This window comes from Calonectris borealis, chromosome 2 (assembly GCF_964195595.1).
Source record: "Calonectris borealis chromosome 2, bCalBor7.hap1.2, whole genome shotgun sequence".
Lineage (NCBI taxonomy): Eukaryota > Metazoa > Chordata > Aves > Procellariiformes > Procellariidae > Calonectris > Calonectris borealis.
The window spans coordinates 38700635-38715750 of record NC_134313.1 but is presented as its reverse complement, the minus strand read 5'-3'; the positions used below and the strand labels follow the sequence as shown (position 1 = coordinate 38715750).

General features: G+C 40.2%; 1 protein-coding gene across 1 annotated transcript in view; it reads left to right on the top strand.

Annotated features, from left to right (window-relative positions):
• Positions 1-15116, top strand: part of PREX2 (phosphatidylinositol-3,4,5-trisphosphate dependent Rac exchange factor 2) — a 194134-nt gene that overhangs the window by 148346 nt on the left and 30672 nt on the right. The window contains exon 35 of the mRNA XM_075141682.1: positions 3485-3599. Within this exon, the coding sequence (XP_074997783.1) occupies positions 3485-3599 (115 nt within the window). The remainder of the gene's footprint in view (positions 1-3484; positions 3600-15116) is intronic.

Here is a 15116-nt window from a genome sequence, read left to right as displayed (position 1 = left end):
GAGCTGCTTCGGAAGTGGTTGGTACTGAAGCACAGCTCCTCCTGGCACCCCGACTGCCGGTGCTGGGCTGGATGTTCAAGGGGAGGGTCCCCTCTACACATCATGCAACCGATGCTACGTGGAGTAAGTGGGTCGCACTGATCACACAACGGGCCCGAATAGGAAACCCAAGTCGCCCAGGAATCTTGGAGGTGATCACGAACTGGCCAGAAGGCAAAGATTTTGGCATATCCCCAGAGGAGGAGGTGACACGTGCTGAAGAAGCCCCACTGTATAATAAACTACCAGAAAATGAGAAGCAATATGCCCTGTTCACTGATGGGTCCTGTCGCCTTGTGGGAAAGCATCGGAGATGGAAAGCTGCTGTATGGAGTCCTATACGCCAAGCTGCAGAAACTGCTGAAGGAGAAGGTGAATCAAGCCAGTTTGCAGAGGTGAAAGCCATCCAGCTGGCCTTGGACATTGCTGAACGAGAAAAATGGCCAGTACTTTATCTCTATACTGACTCATGGATGGTGGCAAATGCCCTGTGGGGGTGGCTGCAGCAGTGGAAGCAGAACAACTGGCAGCGCAGAGGTAAACCCATCTGGGCTGCCGCATTGTGGCAAGATATTGCTGCCCGGGTAGAGAACCTGACTGTAAAAGTACGTCACGTAGATGCTCACGTACCCAAGAGTCGGGCCACTGAGAACATCAAAATAACCAGCAGGTGGACCAGGCTGCTAAGATTGAAGTGGCCCAGGTGGATTTGGACTGGCAACATAAGGATGAATTATTTATAGCTCGGTGGGCCCATGACGCGTCAGGCCATCAAGGAAGAGATGCAACATATAGATGGGCTCGTGATCGAGGGGTGGACTTAACCATGGACGCTATTGCACAGGTTATCCACGAATGTGAAACGTGCGCTGCAATCAAACAAGCCAAGCGAGTAAAGCCTCTTTGGTATGGAGAACGATGGTTGAAATATAAATATGGGGAGGCCTGGCAGATTGATTATATCACACTCCCACAAACCCGACACGATAAGTGCTATGTGCTCACCATGGTGGAAGCAACCACCGGATGGCTGGAAACATACCCTGTGCCCCATGCCACTGCCCCGAACACCATCCTGGGCCTTGAAAAGCAAGTCCTGTGGCGACATGGCACCCCAGAAAGAATTGAGTCAGACAACGGGACTCACTTCCGAAACACTTTCATAGACACCTGGGCCAAAGAGCACGGCATTGAGTGGGTCTATCACATCCCCTACCATGCACCAGCCTCCGGGAAAATCGAACAATACAATGGACTGCTAAAGACTACGCTGAGAGCAATGGGTGGTGGGACATTCAAACATTGGGACACACATTTAGCAAAGGCCACCTGGTTAGTCAATACCAGGGGATCTGCCAATCGAGCTGGCCCTGCCCAATCAAAACTCTTACGTACTGTAGATGGAGATAAAGTCCCTGTCGTGCATATGAGAAATATGCTGGGGAAGACAGTCTGGGTTACTCCTGCCTCTGGCAAGGGAAAACCCATCCGTGGGATTGCTTTTGCTCAAGGACCTGGGTGCACTTGGTGGGTGATGCGAAAGGATGGGGAGGTCCGGTGTGTACCTCAAGGGGATTTGATTTTGGGTGAAAAGAGCCAATGAACTGAATTTTGATGTCAACTGTTACATGATATTGTATATCATTATTTCTATGATATAGCAGTGGTATAGCAGTGAAAATCACCCAGATTAGTGAAGAATGAACTAACTCCAATGAAACCGAGCGAAGTGCAACGATGATAGAACTGGATGAGCGCAGCAGTACCAAAATGAGAACTGGCTTCAGGATGCAACGGCCCAACACCGCACACCATCTCTTCGGCCCTGAAAGACTGTTATAACAGATGGAGCCCAAAGTTGTGGACTAAATGAACTCAGTGGACATTTTAGAGGGATAGTCCATAGACCGAGGGAATGATATCTGTGCGTGCATATATATATGTGTGTGTATATATAAAGAAAGATAGTGGTGGTTAATTGAAATGTATTAAAAAAAGATGTGAGACCTAAGCACGACGTAAATGGTATGGAATAAGGGGTGGATACTGTCCTGGTTTCGGCTGGGATAGGGTTAAATTTCTTCCTAGTGCTGTGTTTTGGATTTAGTATGAGGAGAATGTTGATAACACACTGATGTTTTCAGTTGTTGCTAAGTGCCCTCCTAGTCCAAGGACAGCTCCCGTGCCTACTGACTGAGCTAGGTACACAAGGTGGGAGGGAACATAATCAGGACAGCCAGCCCAGCTGGCCAACAGGGTATTCCATACCATGTGACGTCATGCTCAGTATATGAAGGGTAGGTGTGATCCAGGAAGTACCGATCGCTACTTGATTATCGGTCAGCGCGAGTGGTGAGCAATTGCATTGTGCATCACTCATTTTGTATATTCTATCATTATCATTATTATTTTCCCTTTTTTTCCCCTGTTCTATTAAACTGTCTTTATCTCAACCCACGAGTTTTTCTCACTCTTACCCTTCCGATTCTCTCCCCGTCCCGCTGGGGGTGGGGGGAGTGAGTGAGCGGCTGCGTGGTATTTGGCTGCCTGCCAGGTTAAACCACGACACCGGGGACCTTTCAAACACTTGATTTGACTTGGCTAAAGAAAAGGTTAAACTTCCCTGAGTATCTAAATTAAAGGGGCTGGGGGAATGTTCTTTTTTTTCTTTCTTTTTTTAAAAACTATGGCTAGGAAGAGCATCCCAAAATGGAACGGTAGTGTGTTCATTTTTTCCACCTTTTAATTTCTGTGCAATGATCATATGAGGACATACGATCCTTCCTTTAATGGAAGTCTTTGTTTAGTTCCTGAGTTCTTGTAGCAGTGTTCATCCTTGCTTTGGTGAAGTGAATACAACAAAAGTGGACACAGTCAAGTATTTGACTTTAGAAACTTACCTGATCCCTGAAAGGGACCTTACAGGGCATTTTCAGAAATCCAGAGAAGTTTGCTTTGCTTGATCTGGAAGAAGGCATTCACATTATCAGTGGGAATAACTAGAGGTTCAAGTGCTCCACGTCTCCCAAAATCAGGCTTCGTAAGAAGCTTAGGTCTCCCTCTGTGAAAGTAGCTGGTACATTAATCCTTTCTTTCCTCTACCCCGGCTCACTCTGCTGTTTTCTTCCAGGATATATTAGAACTAAAAACCACATTTACATTCAAAGGGCAGGAGTACTTTAATTAGAGCAACGGAACTCAAAGTAGCGCTCTCCTTTGTATTTTCCACAGGGCAAGAAATATAATTTTTCTTGTAAATGAAATCTTAAAGAGAGATCTGTATGAATTTGATGACATATGGAAACAGCTCAGCAATCCACAGTGGGGTCACAACCTCAAGGTTAAAACGTAATTCACTAGTGTGTGAACGAAGCTACAAAGAAGGAGAATACTAATTATTTAATACTGATTTTTCTCTTCTCCATTCTCCTTTCTTTTTTCACAGCATTGGAGAGCATGGAAGGATATTATTACAGAGACAGTGTCTCAGTAGAAGAATTTCAAGCTCAGATTAACGCAGCCTCACTAGAAAAAGTCAAGCAGTATAACCAGAAACTACGGTGGGTAATAAACCAACATTCCTGAGATTAGTTTACCAAGTTCTGCTTTCCTGCAGTTTCTATGACACATCTTTAAACTGAAGTGTGTTGTATCATGGTTGTTTTTTGATGCATGATTGAATAAGATCCAAGATTCATGGTTCTGACGTTTTTGATTTCTGCACTGTTAAGTTACTTTTTAAAAAATTGTTTTCCCATGAAAGCTATAGCTGTAATTGCCTCCAGGTTGTTGTACTAATGCACATAGAAAAGGAAATGTCTACTTGAACACAAATGGAGTATCAGAATTGCTAAACATTATGATCTGATTCTGCAGACCATATTTACTTAATTTCTACAGAATAGGACTTAAAAAATAGTGTTGTTTTCCACAAAGCTGAGCATTTTCCTCATCGCCCCCCTCATACTGATGGGAATATAAACATATTTGGATACTTGCATCAGCTTTGGGTATGGGTTACAGAGTGCATACTTGTCAGTATATGTAAAGATTCTGCAGCTGTGTATTTCTGTAAATATTTCATTAAGAAGTTGCACATAAAGACAGAATTTCTGGTATATTGTAATCTATTAGTTATGAAGTAAAATAATGAAGATGTGTACATAGACCACTCTTGCATCTCACTATATCTGTGAAAAATACGTGTTTGAGTACACTTATTTGCACATGAGTTGACGAAAGAGAGTGCAAAGGACTGCAGTAAAATCACATCTATTCACTTTTAAATGTCTTGAATCAGATGGAAACACTATCATTTCACTGGAACTGTTAGGCAGCTTTTAAAAGCAGCAGAGAACAGGAGTTAAAAAAAGAGGTTAAGGACAGTGGAGAAGGGGAAGGAGGATAAATGAGGGTCTCTTTTTCCAATTCCTTCACCTGTTGGCACACTCCTGTCTTTGGAAGGTTTTCTTCATGGATCTTGCAAAAGTTTTTCTCTAATGTGTTATCAAAGCAGTGGACTTTCTAGATTCTGTTTTAATCAAAGCAGTACTATAGCAAAAGTGATTTTAAAGCCAGTTGTATTCAGTGAGTACTGTATATTTCATTCTTTTGTGACATCTGTGTCAGTGCACTTCTGTGTTAATGACAAATTTGGTATTTATTTAGTCTGTTTTCCACCTTCTTGTATTAGTACTTCCTCTTTGGGGAAAAAAGTTCCTCCTGAGTATTTATTTGACAAGGCTTATGTTATAAATCAGTTTTACAGAAAGCCTTGGTCATGCCAGTATTTGGCCTAGTTGAAGTCAGCTAGTGTTGGAAAGAAATTTCTATCACTTGGACAAGGCAAGACTTTTTGTGCTGTTTTTTTCTATGAATAGGCCCAGTTTAGCCCCCAGGAAAATCCTTAAAAGAAATTCTTCCTGACTCTATGCTCTAGTGTTCCCTGATGTCCTGGTTTTGGCTGGGATGGAGTAGATTTTCTTCCTATTAACTGGTATAGTGCTGTGTTTTGGATGTAGTGTGAGAATAATGTTGATGACACGCTGATGTTTTGGTTGTTGCTAGGTATTGTTTACGCTAGTCAAGGACTTTTCATCTTCCCATGCCCTGCCAGATGCGTAGGGGGCTGGGAGGGAGCGTGGCCAGGACGGCTGGCCCAGCTGGCCAATGGGCTATTCCATACCATATGACATCATGCTCAGCATATAAGGCTGGGTGAAGAAGAAGGAGGGGGGGGCATTCGGAGCGATGGCGTTTGTCTTCCCAAGTAACCGTTACGCGTGATGGAGCCCTGCTTTCCTGGCGATGGCTGAACACCTGCCTGCCGATGGGAAGTAGGGAATGAATTCCTTGTTTTGCTTTGCTTGCGTGCGCAGCTTTTGCTTTCCCTATTAAACTGTCTTTATCTCAACCCACGAGTTTTTCTCACTTTTACCCTTCCGATTCTCTCCCCCATCCCACCCGGTGGGGGGGTGAGCGAGTGGCTGCGTGGTGCTCAGTGGCCGGCTGGGGTTAAACCACGACACCTGACCTTGCTTACCTCATGTGTTAGAACCTCCATTCATGCTGGGGCTCTAATGAGGCACGTTCCTCTTACCGCATTGTGACTCAAGCTCTGATCAGTTGCTAACCTCCAAGGCCTAGTTTTGCTAGAAGTTACTATGAAAAAGATAGCATTCAACAAAAATTACCGTGGATAGCTCTGTCCAGTCACACAAATAGGAAAGTTCTTTTCGAGCCATCTACTGTCTGATGAGAACATTCAGTAATTGATTTTTTTTTTTTGTTTGCTTTCTGGTGAACTCTACCCATTTCTTAAATGAGGCACAAACAGCTTCAGGAATTCACTCACATAATGTGAAGAAGAAAAACAGAAGAGCAGATGCTTTGTTCTTGTTCTGCCATTTTCTAGCCTGTGTAGGTGTTTGGCCAGGAGAATCTAATAAAGTAACTACAGCAGCAAAAGATATTAACGTTTGGATAATTGCTCTAAAGAAGAACAAAAAAGTGAAATTGAATATTCCCTGGAAACATACTCAAGTGCAATAATACTATCTTAAACTCTTCACGTGGAAGAAATCCTCTGTGCAGAACCACCTAATCAGTAATAAAATAAGTCATTCAAGACACAATCCATAAACCATTCTTTCTCCATAGAAAAGGAATGCCTTGCTTGCTTGTGAAATGACCATGTGATGACCATCTTATAATCTCTCCATCGCTACGGCAGCAGAAAGCAAATGGGAGCAACAGCAAAGGAGAAAGTAGTGGGAGAAGAAGATGGGGACTAGTGGGAATGAAACCCCTGGTTGGCAGTGACACTGCAGCCGAGCCATCCGTTGATGAGAACTCCTGATACAAGTTCAGCTTCTCTTATTCCTGATGCATTTAGATAATAATGCTCTAATAATGTGAAACACATGAGACCACTTTGTTGTGTATGGTCCCACTTACAAACAGAGATGCTGGCCTAACTTGGGATGTACCCAAGCAGGAAAGTAAAATTAAAAATGGGTAGTACCTTTGCTCAGCTACCTCTTAATTTCTTGTGGTAAAGTCTTGTAAAGTTTGAGTACCTAGAACATTTTTGTCGAATGTGGTGACAAATCTGATACTGATGTGTGCCTTAAAGTAATTAATTTACAAATTATGTATTTGAATGAATCAAAAGATATATTAGGAAATTTTAAGTGGAATTCAGCAAGGATAACCTTTATCCATCATATAAAGTCAAGAAGCTGAATCCTTGCTTTTATTGCAAAATTCATTTATAACTATGGAACTGTGACCAGCTTTTCCACAGTATCAAAAGTGATACAATAAATCCAGGTGCAAAATTGTCCTCCATGACACTTATTTGAGCATCATAAGAGCTTCTGTCTTTCATGGTTCTTGCTTTGGGGCTTTTGCAAATACTACCTCAACTATGAAATAGTAATGATAAGATTATCATTTTTATGAGAATGCATGAAAGACGATTGAAAACCGGTTATAGAATTTCATGCTTATGTGGAATGGAGAAAACGTCCCTATATCTTCCGTAATGGACTTAACCCTAGCTATTTGAATCTAATTAATAATATAAGGGAACTTTTACTCTAAGGCCAGCTAAAGTTGAGTTTTTCTGCAATTCCTGAGGCAATATCTCCTACCCCAGCAATATGTGGGAAGTCCTTTATCAGAATAAAGATGTTATTTTTAAGAAAACCAATCATTACCTAGTTTATGAAATTTCTGAAACTGCTGGGAAATCTTCAGCATCTGGCCCACAATTATTCTTAATCGTGCTGGATTTCTTTTTTACAGTCAGCCAGATTGCACTTATTTTTATAGTGCACCAATTCTGTTTCTCTGACACTGATAAGGAAAAGAAAGTTATGTCCAAATTCTGTTTGCAAGTTGAGTTGGTGCTAGTAGTTGCCAGCAATGTAAAATTAACCTCATCAAATTATTTGCTAATGAGAAACATGCAGTACAACCAAGTGAAAGTAATTAGGTCAGCAAAGATTTTAAAGATCTTTATTACTATGTGTTTGATAGCTCAGCAGTTGTCTTCTAATTTAGAAGAGGACCAGAAAGAACCTGTGTATCTGACCTGTGCAGAGGCTGATGTTAAGTGAGCCCCTTCTGTGTTCTCCTGCCTCCTCCCACTTTTCCCCATCTTCCTCCTTTGCTACTCCTTGCCATTCGATAGGCTTTTTCCGTCCTGAATCAGTTCTTTTGCTTTACAGATACCAGAGACCGTTTTGCTTCAAGAATGTAGGGCAGAATGGTGTTTGAATCCATAGGAATAACAAAAACTCACAAATGCACTATATTTACTTGGATTGCTTGGTTGGTTTAAGTATTCTCTTGCAAATCTTGAGTCATGTAATTGTAAAAGCATGAGGGTAAACTTTAATTGTAATTTTCAAATCATTACTGCTTTAAGAATTATTTAGTTAAAATACATTCTGTCCTTTGAATATGATTTTTATATTTGGTAAAAGTCTTTTTCCTGCAGAGTGGGATTCAGTGTGGTAGTTATTATTACGTTGCATAGAAATAAATCTTATGGTCATTACTGCAACAAAAGATTGGTTGCAATGCAGGCCTGTTGGAAGCTGGGACAGACCCTGACAGACAGGTTAGCTGAATGGCTGTTAACTCAGACAATCCTTGGACTGAATAGTGACTTTAAGATAAAACATCTAGTTGGATATGAGAACAGTTTTTATCCTCAGAGAAATCAGGTTTTGCATTAGCTTCGTGCAAAAAAATAAGCCATTTTTTAAAATGGACCTTGATGAGTGTAGGAATGACAACTTCTGTAATGTTTGTCCAAGTTATCAGAGGTTTGGACTTGATGGCCCAGGATGGGACTTTAAGTCTACAGAAGTAAGGAAGCTTGTTCTTCCAGTCTTCCTTTCTCTGTGAGTATTTGACATTTTATCGGATTAATCTTTATTTTTTGTTTGTGAATTCTCTTTCTGGGAAAAAATTGGGTCCCTCCTATGACATTCTATTAAAATGCAATTTTCTACAGGTGCTTCTGGTTAGCTTCTTAATCAGAAAAGTCCAGGCACATCTGCTCTTTAAGAGTTTTTTCCTGGATGTGTCTGTGCAGACGAGGGATGTATCTCAAAGGCAGAGAGCATGTTCAGGGCACAGGTCATTCCGTGGGGTGCAGGGCTGGTTGTACCAAGTATGCTTCCAGCTTCTGGGTCTCTGCAGTATGCTTCGCTGCATATTGTTGACTGCAAGAGCAAACTATGGTGGGATATAGGTGCCTAAAACTGCACATCAATATACCTGTTTGGATTCCAAAACTGTCGATGCAGATAATTTTTAACTGATGAGAAATTAGTGAAATCACTGGCTTTTAGATTCATAAGCATTTTTAATGCCTCTTCAGCACCTATGCTTGCATCTAGACATCTAAACACCTTTAAAATTTGGTTCCCGATCTTATGGTGACTTGGATTGGGAATATTCAGAGGGAAATAAGCAAAATAACAGATGAACGTGAGGTTAGGAAAAGTTCCCATAACTTTTCTTTTGTCCCTAGCGTGGCACTTTCTTGTGACGCCCCTGACTATACAATGACCCAGTTCTTCACTCCAAAGATAGGATCGTGCTGTGGGAAAGACAGCTGAGGATTGCTATCCATCCCCACCACTAGTGTGGGTGCTAATTACCACTGTGTAGTAATTAACTTGCCTGTGCATCAGTAGACAAAGAAGGTCTGGAAAAAGTGTTCCTTCCTGCCTGCCTACCATTCTGTGTGATTGGAACTATTCTTTGAAATCAGCTGTGTCCAGGGTTATTGGCAGCCTGTTGTACAGCAGTAATAGAAGAAAAATTAAAGCGAGCAGTAAAGGGAAAAGGCCATTTTTTTGTGGGTTTTTTCCCTATGTTGCTGCTTTCTTGGAGATCATATTAGGAGGTAAATGCAAGTCTGTTACATTAAGGAAGCAATTATAATCAGTGAATCTAATGACAAATGATTTAGCTAACTACCCTCATTACATTGAACATCTGATTACGCTGAATGTAATATTTGTCATTTTAAAGTGTTTCATTTACAATGTAACTTCAAACAGTTTCTCTGTCTGAAGCCTCCTGTATTTATTTTATGGCATAAGTAGCCCCCCAGAGAATGATGGCAAATTTAATTTAATTCTTTATTCTGGGATGTTATAATCCATAAGGTTTTCGTGTTGTTGTGTTTCCTTGTTTCTTTTGATTTTTAAAAAGAAAAGAAAAGGAAAGTACTTCTGCCCCTAGAATTTATGCAAGCATGGAACAAAATCTGTCTGAGGAATATAACATCTTTTTTATTTGTATATGCACATATACATGCACAGCAGCCTCTGAAGCTGCAGGCTTCTTGGCAGGCTGATGTTTTCCGTATCCTGTATAATTTAGTCAAGGCAGAAAATAGATGTGATGGCACTCATGGCTTCAGGCTGAACTAAAATTCTCTAATAGTTGCTTTGGTATAAATGAGATACAATGACATAAAGGACATATCCACTTAGAGATAGTTAATTACTATGAAAGAAAGAGCTTGTCTGTCTCTGGAACAGACTGATGGGTCCTCGAGACAATACCTGCGTTATCACAAAGACCAGATCATATATCAATTCCGGTAATAAATGCATTAAAATCCACCTTAAAATTGGCAGATTCCTTCCCCCACTGTTTCCAGTGGAAAGCTTTTCCAAACCAAATTGCTCAGTGGTTAAGAAGCTTATGCTGTTTGTCCTTGTGCCGCTGTTGTCCTGTGATTTTAGTCTTACTCTCCTTTCCCTCATGTCTATCCACTTCAGTAAGCGACATGTTAATGAGCAACATTAACAGTTTTTGTCGTTGCCATCAAATTCAGAAAAGAGTAACCTGAGGAGAGTTACAGGTTTCAGAGAGTGATTCTGTGGAAATATTTTCTTTTTGGTGCAGTGGGGTATTTATAAAGCAGGTGAAAAACTGTTTTCCTGTTTTCAATACTAGGTATTCGATACATTGCTTTGTTTTTAAAAAAGCAACAGTAAAACTGGACTGCAATGCTACATACACAAATTTATCATGTAGTTTATATGACTATAAAAATTGGAAATCTAATGCCTTTTAGATTTTTAAGATGTGGTTCTACATGAACTAGATACTCGTAGCTGAACTCTCTCTAAATGCAAAATCTTTATGAAGGAGAGGTTGAAAATTAAGCATTCACTCTGAAGGACATAACAAGGAAATAATAGCTAAATTTTTCTCCTGATGAACTTAATGAGAAGCATTTTAGGTAGAACAGAAATTAAGATTCATTGCATCTAAGTGAAGCAAGACCAGAGAGAAAATAGAGACGTCTTGGACAAAGTAAATTAAATTTGCCTAGCTGGTCTAAAAGATACTGCCAGCTGGCTTGAATTTAGCTTTTTTTTTTTTCCCTCTTCCAGTGCTATGCTCTTTCTGAGAGTGTAAATTCATTGTTTCTTTAGACTTTTGACAAAGTATGATCAGTATTTATCATAGGTAGTGTTCTGAAATTGAAAAGTATGTGTCTTGATAGATTATATATACCGAGTCTTTGCTCACTGAGGTGGATATCTGGTTCATTCTGCTTGCTTTATCCTCTGCAAATGGAGAGGACATGGATCCGCAGTGATCAGAGGTGGAGCCTTTTCTTTCACTCCAGGAATCCAGCCCAAGCCTGCAGCTTGTACAGCTCGAAGCTGTAGTAGGAACCCTGACCACCCAAAGACTATTTGGCGTGTTGTCCTTTTTAACAGTGTATTCCATGTCTGGAATATCAGGAGCCAAAAAGGAGACATCTACTGTCTGAAAGGCAAATGTGGAAGCAATTAGTTAGTACTAATGGGTTCAGTGTGGGTTTGGCTGTTTGAATAATGATGGGAGAAGCAGGAAGGCAGCTGTAACTGGTCTGTGGCACAGTTCCCTTTCACATCACAAATAGGATGGTTTCAAGTGATCTTGGAAGTAGGTAGAGATGCTGGAGACTAGATTCCTAGAAAAATAGGGGTTAAAATGTAGCATGTGAAAAGCGGGCAGTGTTACATAGAGCAAATGATATTTTTTTCCATTTTTTGTCATCCATGACTTTCTGTCTTCACATTTCTGTGCTCACATTTCTATAATCTCCTGCGTGTGTGTTTATAAAGGTTTGAGAGTAGGGCTGTGATGTGCCTGCTGGGATAGTAGGGCTGTTCCTTTGCAAGCATCCTCCTCAGTTTGCACTCAGATACTTGTACACATCCTAACACCAATTTCTCAACATGCCCTCTTCACAGACTGGAGAGAGTTTAAATTGGTGGGAGACCAGTAGTTTAGCCAGCTGCTGCAGGCTTGCAAGAAAATGAGGAGCACTATGAAGAATCATCCCCTCTTAAAGAGTCCAGTTTCTTGGGAATTTGGTTTTCCAGGTTGAAAGTCTGTGTCCCAGCTATGCTCCCAGTCTACTCCACTAAAGCAGATAGTTGCCAAGAAAGCCCTTAAGTTTCATTTCTTGAAATTTGCTTAACCCCCTCCCCACTTGTGGGTATTTCTGTGCATAACTAAATCTAATTATCCTCATCTTTTTTCTGTGTATTTTGCTTGTCTCACCTTACAGTCACATCCTCCTCCCCATAGACTCCATAGTTCTGTTTGCTTACACTTAGAGCAGAGACTGGCAAAAGCTGATTTGTCACTTTGTGCCCGGAGTAAGCCAGGAATCGTAGAAAAATGATAGAATCATTTAGGTTGCAAAAGACCCTTAATATCATTGAGTCCAACCGTTAACCTAGCACTGCCAAGTCCACCACTACACCATGTCCCTAAGCACCACATCTACACGTCTTTTAAATACCTCCAGGGTTGGTGACTCAACCACTTCCCTGGGCAGCCTGTTCCAATGCTTGACAACCCTTTCGGTGAAGAAATTTTTCCTAATATCCAATCTAAACCTCCCCTGGTGCAACTTGAGGCCGTTTCCTCTCATCCTATCGCTTGTTACTTGGCAGAAGAGACCAACACCCACCTCGCTACAACCTCCTTCCAGGTAGCTGTAGAGCGCGATGAGGTCTCCCCTCAGCCTCCTCTTCTCCAGACTAAACAACCCCCGTTCCCTCAGCCGCTCCTCATCAGACTTGTGCTCCAGACCCTTCACCAGCTTCGTTGCCCTTCTCTGGACACGCTCCAGCACCTCAATGTCCTCCTTCTATTGAGGGGCCCAAAACTGAACACAGCATTCAAGGTGCAGCCTCACCAGTGCCCAGTACAAAGGAAGGGCTTACTGAGTTGCTTACACATGAAATGTGAATTACCCATGATAAGTTTAGAGCCACATGAAAATTTTCTGTTCTGCACTTCAGTTTGCACAATAGTTGTGAAAGCTCAGAATATTACTATGTATGCTCTTTGAGAATTTAAAATCGTGATACTGTCATGAAGGTTTTCTCTTCTTATAATTAAACCTTTCTCTAACTACTAATGACACTATACATAGGATTGTATCACTGACATAGATGTTAGGACACACCATTTAAAATCACTAGGTCATAGTATGGGCTGAGAAGGTAATTATACTTTGTAATTTATCATTTATTGAGACTTACCGTTTAGTGGAAAGAACATATAAAATACTTCTAGATTTGTTTGCTGTGACAGCAAGTAGTTTTCTGCAATGGATACTTTGTACTACAGAAACAATTGAATTTTTATATATAATATATATATAAAAAATATATTTCCAAATGTGTGTGTATACATACATATATATATAATACGTGCACTATACACATACTACCTATATAGTTAACAACCAGATGGCAGAACACAGAATTGTTATTAAAAAAATACAAAAGTATGTGTGCATATATATGCAAATACACAGAGATATTATTTATCTATGTCTATCTCTTGAGCTCAAGAAAAGAATTAGGGACACTAATTCTAACACTTCCTAACTCTGCACCTCTGTACTGATGTATCCTTTGCCATGTTGTTGACCATACTTATCTACATGATATTGAATATCCTGTGACCAAGGGATTGAAAATTAAGTAGAATTAAAATATATTTCCATGCTTCTGTTGAAGACAGTATGAATTTATTTATATGTATCCCACAGTGATGAAGAAAATGTAAAATACTAAATTCTTCTCTGCTATAACATCAAAGCAAAACCTTTCTAGAGCAGAACCCCCAGCTTGCCTTTATTTAATGTCATAACCCAATTACCTGCTCTGCCCCCTCTCCTCCACTCCAATCACTTCTTTACTGTCCTTGTAGTTTGAAGAAAAGATGATCAACATCTAGGATAACCCTATGGGCTTCCTGGAACAACAAACTGAGAGTAAGACTAGCTTTGCTTGAATTATTTGCATGTACAAAGTTACTCAGGAATGCGTGTCTCTACAGGTTTGGAGCCTCCTTAGGGTTCAATTTTCAATATTTAAATTTTCAGGATTTTACTTGTCTGGGTCAATTTTGGAGGGTACCCTGTAAACTGCTTCACTAAGAAAACATCAATACTTCTGGATCTCCTTTGTACTCAAGTTCCAGGGAAACATCTCGGGAAAGCATTCATCTTGTGATAGATTTTTCTTTTTGAACCCTGAGATATTTGTTACCTCATCCCAGTGTAAGTTTTTCCTGAGATATTTGTCCCATTATTTGACATTGTTACACGGGGGATATCTTACAGAAGTGGAACACAGCAATAATCCACTGTAGTTTTAATGCCTATTGGATTTTCTACCTTTTTTTAAAAAAAGGCTTTTCTGCTACAACTTAGAGAAATTGTAAGGCTTTTAGAAGCAAAACTAGCATCATATTTGGAGACAAAAAGAACTATGATTTCATTCTTGTTCATTTCAAATGGATTAGAAAATATTGTCCAAATTGGGCACCATGCCAAGATTGCCATTAACTTTTCCCATAAAATATGATTAAGGACCTTAACAAGCATTTAGTAATTAAGTGAGTGCTTTGGAAATCTATATGCTGTCCACAGTTTGTCATGTTCTGTAAAATACTGAAGACAGTTTTTATGAAAAGCAATAAAAATAAAGCACTTGAGAAACATCTGGGAGTGTTATCTGATTGGGGGGGGATAGTTTCATTTGTAACAGGATATTTTGATATTTAAAATTAATGTTGTGTGTAGTTGATTTTTGTTTGTTCTTTAGGTTAATGAATAATTGACTGAATTAATGGAGTAATTTCTATAATTGTATATCCCATTCTAGTGTCCACGTTGCTTCATTTTGTACCCTGAGTTGATTATTTTCCATGTACTCCATTAATGTGTGTACTGTTCTATATTTGGTTTCTGGTTTCATTTAATGCAGCTGAATTTGCTGAAATAACAGTCCAAAGAGAATGGGAGAACAGACTGAACAGACTCTGAATGAAGCAGATTTTCCTGTGGCATGGCAGGAGAAAACAGTATAGGCTTTCAGTCTGACAATGTTCAGTGAATGGCAGGGTGATGCTTTGGTTTTTAGCTTTGCTAACAAAGAAGAAGGTTGGTCTGTTGCTGCTTAGGTAGCTTTTATGTGCTGTGGCCGCTCAAAGTGATTTATGAGTAATTTTCTCTG